General features: G+C 39.5%; 1 protein-coding gene across 2 annotated transcripts in view; it reads left to right on the forward strand.

Annotated features, from left to right (window-relative positions):
- The first annotated feature begins 5,169 nt into the window (after positions 1–5,169).
- wdr43 (WD repeat domain 43) overlaps positions 5,170–13,126 on the forward strand; it is a 31,033-nt gene continuing 23,076 nt past the window's right edge. For both annotated transcript variants that reach the window (XM_023995130.2, XM_023995131.2), the window contains exons 1-4: positions 5,170–5,415; positions 8,129–8,263; positions 9,369–9,490; positions 12,791–12,911. In XM_023995130.2, the coding sequence (XP_023850898.1) occupies positions 5,209–5,415; positions 8,129–8,263; positions 9,369–9,490; positions 12,791–12,911 (585 nt within the window). In that variant the 5' untranslated portion in view covers positions 5,170–5,208. The remainder of the gene's footprint in view (positions 5,416–8,128; positions 8,264–9,368; positions 9,491–12,790; positions 12,912–13,126) is intronic.

Below are 13,126 nucleotides of genomic sequence, written 5' to 3' on the forward strand. Positions count from 1 at the left end.
CGACCATATAATTAAATATCTCTCAGTAACCAGAGGTTMAATTTCTTCTTTGTTTTCTCAATAATGGGGTTAAAGTTTAATTCACTCCTTTGTTTTTCATCCTTGCATATAACAATTCCAAGATAAGTTACCTTATCTTGAATTGGGATACCATATACTTCCTGTAAAACACAATCCTTGAGTGGAAATAAGACTGACTTATTGATATAAATTTTCAAACCTGAAACTAAGGAAAGGTCTTCAATACAGGAAACTGCTTGAGAAACCTCATTCCTTTCTCTCAAAAATATGGTGGTATATCATCAGCCAGTTAACATAGCTTAAATCCCTTGCCAAGTGCTGAAACACCTTGAAAATTCCCTTTCTTGATATGACGAGCCATAATTTTAGTAACCAATAACAATGGACTAATTGGGCAGCCCTGCCTAATGCCATGCCCAATATCAAATCTTTGGGATGTCCCATMATCTAATTTCACAGAGCTAGTACAACCACTATATAAAGTTTGTACTGCTTTAAAAAAAAAAATACCAAACTGAAAAAAATATATTGCTTTGAACAGAAACTCATGTTCTAGTGTCAAAAGCTTTATAAAAATCAACAAACATAAGAAAACTGTCAAGGATGAGGTCAGTATAGTCAATCATATCAAATAATCAACTTGATGTTATTACAAATGTGTCGACCATGCATAAAACCAGATTGTTCTTCATCAATTATAATATGTAAGCCTTGTTTGAACCTCTTAGCAAATACAAGGGCAAATCATTTCCCATCATTATTCAACAGGCTAATGGGTCTCCAGTTGTCTATATAAAGACTATCATTATCAAAGTAATTACACCTTGCTTTAAGGAAGCCAGTAACTCCTCTTTTTCTATTGATTCTTGGAACATAGCAAGAATTAAAGGACTCAATTGATCATTTAATGTTCGTTGGAAATTGTCCCAAAAAATATTTCAATGGCTTGATTAATTACAAAATGATTCACAATAGCTACATTGTATGGCTAGATATCTTTTTTTTATGTTGCAACCGCTGCCTAAAATTATTAACTTTGTGAGAAAACCCTAACACGGAACACAAACCGGCCATCGTGCATAAATTTATTTTGTTCCCCCACACCAAACGCGATCACGATACGCAGATTAAAATAGCAAAACAAACTCTGAACCAATTTGGGGACAGGTCAAAAAGCATGAAACATTTATGGCAATTTAGCTAGGTAGCTTGCACTTGCTAGCTAATTTGTCCTATTTAGCTAGCTTGCTGTTGCTAGCTAATTTGTACTGGGATATAAACATTGTTGTTATTTTACCTGAAATGCACAAGGTCCTCTACTCCGGCAATTAATCCACACATAAAACGGTCAACCAAATCGTTTCTAGTCATCTCTCCTCCTTCCAGGCTTTTTCTTCTCTTGACTTTATATTGCGATTGGCAACTTATATAAATTAGGTGCATTACCGGCACTGACCTTGTTCGTCTTTCAGTCACCCACGTGGGTTTAACCAATGAGGAGATGGCACGTGGGTATAACCAATGAGGAGATGGCACGTGGGTACCTGCTTCTATAAACCAATGAGGAGATGGGAGAGGCAGGACTTGCAGCACGATCTGCGTCAGAAATAGAACTGACTTCTATTTTAGCCCTTGGCAACGCAGACGCTCGTTGGCGCAATAATTGAATAACATGTATGTCTACAGTTATTTTGCAACCCTTGCGCACGTGACACGAGTGGTGTAGTCAGCCTGTCAAATTGTTCCTCAGTTTGAAATGTTACGCCCTCTCATGCCGCCATCTTGAGCACMCACATTCCTCCCTCGCCCCTTGTCTATGGAACGCTGTTCGGGTCGTTGCGTGTCAAAAAAGATACACATCGAATAACACTATTTGACACGTTAAATAAGCTTTTAATTTGACACGTCAAATAACACAGTTTAATTATAGAATGTTGTGTTGGACTGCAACTTCTGGTATTAGCTAGGTAGCCACTTGTTGTTAGCCTATTAAAATGTAAAACTTCAGTTCATGAAAATAAATAGCTAGCCAGCTACTAAACCCTGTTGCCCAATGCTAACGTTATAAGCAGCCAGCTAGCTTCATGAGGCTCGACCGGACCGGGTTATGTGTTATGAAGCTAGCCACACTAACGAATGGGCACAATATTGGAATTTGCTGTTTGCCTTCAAAATAAAAGTACCTATTTGAAAGTGATGCAGAAGGTTACAATTGGTGGAATCATGCCATATTTAGACTAGATAATGTCAAACAAGGTTAGAATGTGAAGCAATGAAATGGAGTATCAGTCTACTCGGTGACACCCACAGAACCCAACTGTGAAGAGTTTAAGCAAATATTAGCGGTGTAGCTCTTATCGCGGTACTGTGACTGTGTGAAAGCACCTCCCGAGTCAGCCTATTGTGTGTATTGACATTCATATTGGACTGTACAGCTTTACCTAAGGATTGGGGATCAATGAAATGCGTTATCAGTCTACTCAATACCCAAGATATTTTTTCCCAAAGTCCTCAGAGTTATCAGACTCCAAAACATCCACSCAGTATTGTTTTTCCTCTGGAATAGTGTTCAATACACATTGGTTGACAATAAATGTGGCTCAATTCACAGTTCTTTTAGAGTCCCACAATAAGAGCTACAACACTAATGTTCTCTGGGTGTCACTGAGTAGACTGATACCCCATGTCATTGATCCACAATCCATAGGTTAGGCTAGTGGTTACAGCGTTGGGCCAGTAACCGAATGTTTGCTAGATCGAATCCCTGAGATGCCAAGGTATAAAATCTGTTGTTCTGCCCCTKAACAAGGCAGTTAACCCACTGTTCATAGGTCGTCATTGTAAATAAGAATTTGTTCTTAACGGACTTGCCTAGTTAAATAAAGGTTATATATATATTATTATTTATTTTTTTAATTAATAAAAATGCTAACAGTGAAATAAGTATGCCTCTCATGCAATTCTAAAGTCTAATACATCCAGTGTGATTTCAACAAATTTTTGTCAAATTAACAACATTTTTTGTTGATTTTATATAACATTTCAACCTCGTTTAGCATGATCTATTCAATGTCATAATTCTACTATTTGTATTAATTTGCATCACTGTCAATGACACTTATTTTGAAGGCTAACCGCAAAGTCCACTGTTGTGGCTAATCATTATTGTGGCTAGCTTCACATAGATGGGTCTGAACACCAGTAATCAAATAAGAAAATTCGGGTTATTTTAGATGATGACACCAAGCTAGATAGTTAGCTTGCTAACTATAGCTACTGAAACAGATTGTATTTTTGCTATGTTTTGGGGGAAGAACATTGTTTGCATCGTGAGCTAGCTAGCTTTTTTTTATGACCAGCACTGTAGGTGCGCGTTTACCAGCATTATAGCATACGTATCATGAATCGTTGTGACATGAAATATGAGTGAAAGTATAATCAATGAGTAATAACTACGTAAAACATTTATGAACGCGTTAAATGTATGTGACGTGCAGTCATATTCAGGTCCTGATTGGTCAACAAGCTTATTTGTATATTTTTTGACATGCAAAGACCCAAACGGCGTTCCATACTTTTTTTTCTTCMGTTTTTTCTTTTTAATTTTTTTATTAACAACAAATCAATACAGAAAGTACATGAGGGAACACAAGTATATATAGATTATATACAATGGACAATCGAGCTAGGGGGTACAATATCACATTACAATTACACAAGGACCTTAAGGGACATACATACACTTACAATTCTAACAGCTTTTTTGTTAGTAGAGTATTTAACTGTCTTAAAATACAGTTCAATTTCTTTTTGTAGGGTAAGAAAATGTGTTTTTTTGTTTGTAAATTTACATTTGTGTATACTCGTCAGACGTCATGGTACGTCATCAGAAGTGTCCACTTAATTTAAGGGCTGAGGGGATAGGGTGTMTTAAGTGTTTGGAATGCTGACGAAGTATACTAAGCAGTGGACACTATTTCCATTATTTTTGGGCCCAAAATGCAATCCTTCAGAAAATGGGCGTGGCTTCATCGTTTTCAGATTTGAAGAAAATGGTGGAAAATATGGAGTTGAAGTGTGACCGACGAGATCGGATACAAATTCATTGCTTTAACTAATTATGACATGTTGAGCAATGTAATAAAGTACTACTTTTTTTAATAACTTAAGCTACACGTAATGTTGGCTGACAATTTTTTGATTTCGCTAACCTTACACACCACATAGATTATCATTACAGCAGTACTAGGTACAGGTATGTTAGCTAGCTAACGTTACGTAACGCCAGTTGGTTACTAATATATCGAACTTGCCAGTATATAAACTATATGATATCTAACTAACTACCCAACGTTTATTAACTTGATTATTCAAGTCATAGCTAAGTGGTATATAGCTAAGAGGTATAGTGCGTTCTCAATGGACATACACCGCTGTGTGCCAGAGCGCAGCATAACTGACGATTTTAGGAATGCTCAACACCAGTTGAATATGTCCGGTGTCAGTAAACTTAGGGGGGGAAAACGAATATTTTTTTTGCCAGCAGCACAGTTAATCACCAACGCTCTGGATAACATGAAAACAGCCTGTACAGCTCTGATAGGGCCAGTAAAGTTGTCATTGWGATGTTCTATCATTTGTGTCGAAGTAGCTAACCATTTAGCTTGTTGTGATGGTCAGAATGCTCGGATCAATCCTACTCCTCCGCCAGTCTGAACGCTCCAAGGGGAAAACGCTCTGAATTTATGAATGGACAATCTTTACGAACGCCAAGAGCGAACTCTGGCACTCCAGATTGAATTTACAAACACATATAAAATGTCTAACTACTAATTTGTTATGCTAACAAGCTAGCAAGAGGTTGCATAGCAACAGCATCAATTTCCGGTAGAAAGGCATAGCGCTAGTATGCTCAACTGAAAGGATAACGTTATTTTACAGTATACTAAAATGAACTCATTAAGTATGTCGTATACAGTATGTTATTGTGGGTATTCGAACACAGCTTGTACTCTTTCTTCGTCATTAAATACATATCTCCGGCCATTTTTCACAATTTTAATTCTAACCACGCCCCAGAAATCTCACAGTAACCAATGAAAAGTCTCAAACTGATGCACCAACGCGCCTGCTCTGTGGGCAATAAACACGTGGTTCTTGGCAATCCACGCAGACATTGGTTCAATAATGGCCGCTGATGGAGGTAGTTTTTCGTTGGGGCTACCGTGTGTTTTTTCTCCAAAGTCACGTCAATACCTTGCTTTATGCGCTCAGGATGGCAGACTTCGTATTTGGAACACAGATATTAAAACACTTAATCAAGAATACGTGCCTTCAGCACACTTGAGTGCAACTTGTACCTGCATATCTTGGGGACCATGCCGAAAGGCCAAGGTATGTGTCGGGGGAGGCATAGGCCCAGGCGTTCCTGCTAATAAAACAACTCTGATAACTTAATCAAATAAATGCATTKAGGATTACGTCATTATATCTACTTGTGATGGAATTAAACCTTCAGTTGTTTACAATTCTGTTAAGTGTGGTATTGTATTTGCCACGTTTAGCTTGTTGAAACTAACGTTAGCTACCTCCTGTCCTGCAGGACGCACATGTTTGTTGCACATGGTGGTAGCCCCAAATTGCCACGAGTTCCTTGAATGTGTCTTGATTCAGACTAAGAACGACTAATAAATMAAACAAATACATATAGTAAGAACAGTTGCATTTTCAAATACTAAAACAAATGTAATTAGAGAACCGTAAAGGGTTAGTTAGCTAGATTAGAACAGCTAGCTAACGTTAGCTATCTATTCACCATGTGACGCAGATTTTGATTTCCAAATCCAATTTTGTAACGTTATTTTTCGTACCCCTCTAACGTATAACAACAATACACGACTGTGGAGTTGTTTGCTTAGTCTTGTTTTTTTATATCATTGAATTTGACCACCGTAATGCTTTTGTCTCGACCACGTTTACCACCTTTAACTAGCTAACGTTTCCTATACGTGTAAGATGGGAAACACTTCACGCCACTTCGATACCGAAGTGACTTTTTCGTAGTAGGTTAGGATAAATAACGTAACAGGTTAGGAAACCGGTTGAAGTTAGGAAAGGGAGGGGGTAGGGTTATCGAAAAAGCTTGCCGTACCTGCTACGGAAATAACTTTAAATCGAAGAGTTCTGACAAGGGACACTTTTCACAAATCTATGTAACCTTACTCCCTTTAATATGAATCTAGAAAACACCCTTTTTACTTTAAACGTGTACTAAGTAGGGGGATGGCTACTCAAGTGACATGGTTTGAAGTGTCACAATAAGAAAGARTTTTGACAACTTAGTGATTTTGCAGTTGCCTTTGTTGTGGTCTAGTTACTATGATTTCGACTTCCTGTCAATGCAAGGGTTACCTGTAAGCGATGTCGACTGAGTATTTCATGGCTCCTAACACCCATGAAGCCCCGACTCAAACTTCCATTTGACAGCTCTGCAAGCCTTCAATGTCAAAATAAGTTTGATACTCACCAAAATATGGAATTTYCTCGAGCAACTATCAACATTTACTCCTGTTACAACTGACATGTACTTAAAAAAAAAAAAAGTCTAGATACACATTTACAAGCAACCGATAAAGGACGTTTCGGCACCCACAATGTAAATCAGTCACCATGCACGGGTCAAATCAAATTTTATTGTTGTTAGCAGATGTTAGCAGATGTTAATGCGAGTGTAGCGAAATGCATGTACATATCTAACATTCCCTAACAACTATCTAATACAGACAAATATAAAGGGGTGAATGAGAATATGTACCTATAAGTATATGGATGAGCGATGGCCGAGCGGCATAGGCAAGGTGCAGTAGATGGTATAAAATACAGTATATACATGTAAGATATGTAAACATTGTTAATGTGGCATTGTTTAAAGTGACTTGTGATCCATTTATTAAAGTGTCCTGTGATTGGGTCTCAATGTAGGCAGCATCCTCTGAGTTAGTGATTGCTGTTTAGCAGTCTGATGGCCTTGCTATAGAAGCTGTTTTTCAGTCTCTGTCCCAGCTTTGATGCACCTGTACTGACCTGGCCATCTGGATGGCAGTGGCTCGGGTGGTTGATGTCCTTTATCTTTTTGGCCTTCCTGTGACATCGGGTGCTGTAGGTGTCATGGAGGGCAGGTAGTTTGACCCCGGTGATGTGTTGTGCAGACCGCACCACCCGCTGGAGAGCTTTGCGGTTGAGGGCGGTGCAGTTGCCATACCAGGCTGTGATACAGCAAGGCAGGAAGTTTGTCAGGGTTTTTAAATGTTTTTTTATTTTTATTCAACCTTATATTTAACTAGGCAAGTCAGTTAAGAACACATTGTTATTTACAATGATGGCCAATGAACAGTTGGTTAACTGCCTTGTTCAGGGGCAGAACTAGAGATTTTTACGTCGTCAGCTTGGGGATTTGATCTMGCAACCTTTCGGTTACTGGCCCAACACTCTAACCATTAGGCTACCTGCTGCCTCGTTTTGGGTGACAAGCCAAATTCCTTCAGTTTCCCGAGGTTGATGAGGCGATATTGCGCCTTTATGAGAATGTCTGTCTGTTGGTGGACCATTTCAGTTTGTCCGTGATGTGTATGCCGAGGAACTTACAACTTTCCACCTTTTCCTCTGCTGTTTCCTGAAGTCCACGATCATCTCCTTTGTTTTGTTGATGTTGAGTGGGAGGTTGGTCAGAAGTCTACAATGGCTCAATACATTGGAAGCACCGAATGCTTTTTATTTTATTAGTTGCTTGTACATTTATATTTAGACATTTTTTGGAAGTACATACGGGTAGTAACAGGGGTAAATTTAGGTTGATGTAACACATTTATTTTGTTTAATGGGAGTTAGAACCAGAGCTTCTCGCATACTCATCATCAACATTTCTAATGCAGATACTGGAGTAGCTTCTACCCAAAGTCACTCAACAATCTATATCCCTCTGGTTACATGACCAGCAAAACAGCTCAAGTGTTGCACCAAGGAAAATGAACGGTGTCCTTAGTTTTATCAGTCAGTTAAAAATGTGAATTTAATAGTTAATATTGACTAATGAGTATTTGTATTACAGGAGGGCCCTCAACGGAAGAAGAGGAAATCGGACGCAGGACAGGTGGAGAATCAGGTGGACCTGTTGGCTCTGGGCACGGCTGCGGGCAGCGTTATCATCTACAGCACAGTGAAGGGAGCACTGCACTGTACACTGGTAAGGAGTGGGATGTGGTGCCACCGTCTCTGACCATTTGGTCAGTACCAAAAATCATACAATTGAGAACTTATATTAGACCATATTGATTAGTAAAATAAAAAATGTTGCTTGCGTAATAGAACAAAATGGTCGGAAGTGGTACTTTTTAGGTTTGGGCGATGACCAGATTGTCAAAACTTCATACTGACCATATCGACCTTGTTCCATACTGGGATATTTGGTAACACCGCCACTGAACACAAGGGGTGCTGTTTTCAACCCATACTTATACTCTGTAATCCGACATGTTAGCAATGCTAAAATCCCATAGAGAATGTTAAATAAATGCCAATGAACGCATTGCTAACATTTTGTACGGTTTCTGGCCTAAACTATAAAATTCACAACAATGCTAGTTTCCTGAATGCACAAAACAAATATTAGCGGGTAAGGCTCTTAATCCAGCAAGGTACCTAGCGTTGTTACCTAGCGAATGCTTGATTTTGGAAGAAGCTAACCCCATAGCTAGGTAACTATCTACAAAATTTGCTAACCAGGTGCACAACTGCAGAGCATTTAGCACATTTAGACACTTAACTTAGTAGTTGTAAGATATATGTAGCTTGCAAACATTTAGTTGGGAATTCCATGTTGTAATTAGATCACCTGGTGCTGTACAACAGTGAGCGACTCACAAGGCTCCCGACTCGTAGTTGTGTGATTGTAAACAAACACCACTTGACTGGATTACCGTAATCTTCATAATGTGACAGGTGAAATGAAGAACATTATGTTATCTCATAACGTATTGCACTGCAGGTATTTACTTAAAAAGTAGCTACAAATATTCACATTTATTTAACTTAAACCATTCTGTGGCTTTTTCTAAATACCCGGATATATGGTATGCTACCCAAGCCCAGTACTTTATTCTATGTACTATAATATGCTGCCGTAACATGTCATTTCACAATAACGTTTTACCCTCAATCGTGCATATCGGATACCATGAAATTAGTGAAACATCTGATACTGTTTTTATTCCAATTGTAAACCCTATGAATAATTTCTCAATGTTCTATCACAGTATCAAAGATCATAGTTGACCTCTGCTCTTTCCCAGGACGGAGGTCACAGTGGCGGGGTGAACTGTGTGCAGTGGCACCCTGAGGACTGCCTGCTGTACAGTGGCTCAGACGACACACACATCGTAGAGTGGGACCTACAAACGGGCAAGGCGCGCTGGTGGGTACCGGTGGTGGGGGAATCAAATGTTCCTTTAAAACTGTGGTTTAAACCAGAAAGCGTCTTCTCTGCGACAGTCCTCCATGGCTCAGCAGTAACACCTTCTGTGGTGATGAAAGGTCGGTTTTGCACCGCGGATTTCTCTCGCTGTAGGAATGTGTTACATTCACAATCCAATGTGCATTTCAAGTCTGATGGCGCTTCTACCTAATTTACATTTAAGTAGGTAGCCAGACTTACATGAGCCTTGGCATAACGGCTCATAGGCTCAGGATAATTTCGATAGAAAGCGGTGGTCCTACCACACAAGCTTTTTGACCCGGTTAAATCTTAAATTCACTGGTTGTTGATTGAAGTCTTGGCGTGCATAAGCTTACACGGTCTCAGCAGTATTGTCAGGAATAAGTATTGTTGACCAATTAGGCCACTCATTGCTATATAGTGGCTTTTGGCAGATGGGGTCCTACTCATGCTCACACACTTGTCAGATGGAATTTGGTGGAAAGTATAGAGGTCAGTGTATATCTGCAATACAAATCTCTGGGGAGGGGGGTTGGAATTACATGCATCCTAAAACAGAAGCATGTCGATTCTTAATATATTCCCAAATAAATGCATTCTCTTTTTTTGTGTATTGTGTGCGCTGAACTGACATGCACAATTGTTGCGGACACGCCAATGTTCAGATGAAGGGGATTAAAATGCCCACCATCACGGCGCTCAACTCGGTGTGTAGCCTACTCTAACAACTGGCAAAGTAATTCAAAGCATATACTTAATCACTCAAGATGCAACTTTTCAGTGTTGCCTTTTTTGCCATGTAATGTTAACTTAATATGGATAGGGGGCAGCATTTTCATGTTTGGATGAAAAGCGTGCCTAGAGTAAACTGCCTGCTACTCAGTCCCAGTTGCTAATATATGCATATTATTAGTGGGATAAAAAGGCCTTTCGGCGAAAGCACAACATATCATGTTATGTCAGCAACTAGTCACAGAAAGCATACAGCCGTTTTCCAACCAAAGAGGAGTCACAAAAAGCAGAAATAGAGAGAAAATTAATCACTAACCTTTGATATTCTTCATCAGATGACACACCCGGGACAACATGTTACACAATACAAGTATGTTTTGTTCGATCAAGTTCATATTTATATCCAAAAACCTCAGTTTACACTTGGCTTTGCCTCCAAAACATCAATTTACAGAAATACTCATAATAAACTTTGATAAAAGATACAAGTATTATGCACAGAATTATAGATATACTACTCCTTAATGCAACCGCTTTGTCAGATTTCAAAAAAGCTTTACGGAAAAAAGCAAACCGTGCAATCTGAGTACGGCGCTCAGAGCCCAAAACAAGCCAAACATATACCCGCCATGTTGCGGAATCAACAGAAGTCAGAAATAGCATTATAAATATTCACTTACCTTTGATGATCTTCATCAGAATGCACTCCCAGGAATCCCAGTTCCACAAATAGTTTAGTTCGATAAAGTCTAGTTCGATAAAGTCCATAGTTTATGTCCAAATACATCCTTGTTGTTCGCTCTTTGAGTTCACAAATCCAAATTCATGACGTGCGATCACTAGGTCCAGACGATAAGTCAAAAAGTTCCGTTAGTCCGTAGAAACATATCAAACGATGTATAGAATCAATCTTTAGGATGTTTTTTAACAAATCTTCAATGTTCTAACCGGAGAATTCCTTTGTCTTTAGAATTGCAATGGAACGCAGGTCGCGCTCACGTGAACGCGCGTTGTCAGCTCATGCCACTCTGGCAGACCTCTGACTCATTCAGCTCCCATTCCCCCCTTTACTGTGAAGCATCAAACTCCCATTCCCCCCCTTTACTGTGAAGCATCAAACAATGTTCTAAAGACTGACATCTAGTGGAAGCCTTAGGAAGTGCAATATGACCCCATAGACACTGTATATTCGATAGGCGATGAGTTAAACTACAACTACCTCAGATTTCCCACTTCCTGGTTGGATTTCTCAGGTTTTCGCCTGCCATATGAGTTATGTTATACTCACAGACATCATTCAAACAGTTTTAGAAACTTCAGAGTGTTTTCTATTCATATCTAATAATATGCATATATTAGCAGCTGGGCCTGAGTAGCATGCAGTTTACTCTGGGAACGCTTTTCATCCAAACGTGAAAATGCTGCCCCCTATCCCAAAGAAGTTTTACAACAAAATCCATCAATCCCATAGTAGAATAGTTAACTTATTTAACTATTTGCCTTATTGTGTGTTCTGTGAGAAATATTATTCTCGAGGCCCATTCAAGTATCAAGAGCCATAGGGAGGGAAACGTGTATTAGATTAAAATAAAGTGTGTAATTATTCCTGTATAGTAATAACAATCAGGATGTTGTGTCAATGGGAAAATGCAGTATATTTTATAGCTACTATGCTCCATCAGTTGAGTTACAGCTGATTCTTATTGCTTATAGAACATTTATTAATATAGACCAGTGGTCTCCAACACTGTTCCTGGAGCACTACCATCCTGTAGGTTTTCATTCCAACCCTAATCTAGTCACATGGTTCTATTAATTAGCTGTTTGATAAGATGAATCAGGTTAGTTACAACTATGGTTGGAGTGAACCTACAGAAGGGTAGCTCTCCAGTAACAGGGTTGGAGAGCCCTGCTATAGACCCTCATATTTAACTCTGGACCCTGAAAAAAGTTCCACTGCTTTTTTTCATCCCAACTCTGTAATCAGGGACTGATTTTAGACCTTGGATACCGGGTGGGTGCAATTAATTATCAGGTAGAACCGAAAACCAGAAGGTTCTGGGCCTTGTAGGGTAAGCGTTAAATACCCCTGATATAGACTTCATAGGCTATATGCATGGTCCAATATGTTAGAAGCCATTGTTATTGGTCTCATTTTTGGAGGTGGAAATTGTATTTTACATGGTGTCAGTGTTTTATTTTCATTCAGTTGGGAGTAGAATGAATGTCCCTCTAAAAAGTCACCAGAACTGAGCTTCTCAGATCCTGGGGAGGACCCCAGACCCCTTAAGCAAGGAGACTGGAATTGGATTAACTCTGTTAAATGTACATATGATCCTCTTTCCCGAAAAGCAAAATGGTGATGACGTTCTTGCGTGAAAGGGGAGGTCAACTTGGCCCCAGACAATCGATCTGAGATTGAACTAAGTTTCAGTCATCGGATATGTAAGAATGTTTAAGAAAATGTTTGGAGATGAGTGAAAGGGTTGGAATTTTGGATTTCTTCCTATATTTTACAGAAGGCCCATAATTTTTTCTTCTCCACAGTAAGTGGAAAGCTGATCGTGCCTCAGTGACCAGTCTGTGTGTGAGTCCGGATGGAAAGCTGCTGCTCTCAGCGGGACAAACCATCAAGATGTGGGACCTCGAGACCAAGGAGGTGTACCGGGTAAAAGGCACTGCTTGGTCAATCTGAAGTCTGCATTGGCCGTGCATCATTTACGGTCATACGGCCTCTGCAGAAGTCAGGGCGTTCATACTACTACTACTTGTCAAGGAAGCGTGTTTGTACAGGACCTCCCGTCCACACCTACTGTCAACCAATCATGTCAATATGGAGCCCTCTGCATTGTTATAACATTTGAGGCGCTCAGCCATGGGGTT

This window comes from Salvelinus sp. IW2-2015, linkage group LG10 (genome assembly GCF_002910315.2).
Source record: "Salvelinus sp. IW2-2015 linkage group LG10, ASM291031v2, whole genome shotgun sequence".
Classification (NCBI taxonomy): Eukaryota; Metazoa; Chordata; class Actinopteri; order Salmoniformes; family Salmonidae; genus Salvelinus; species Salvelinus sp. IW2-2015.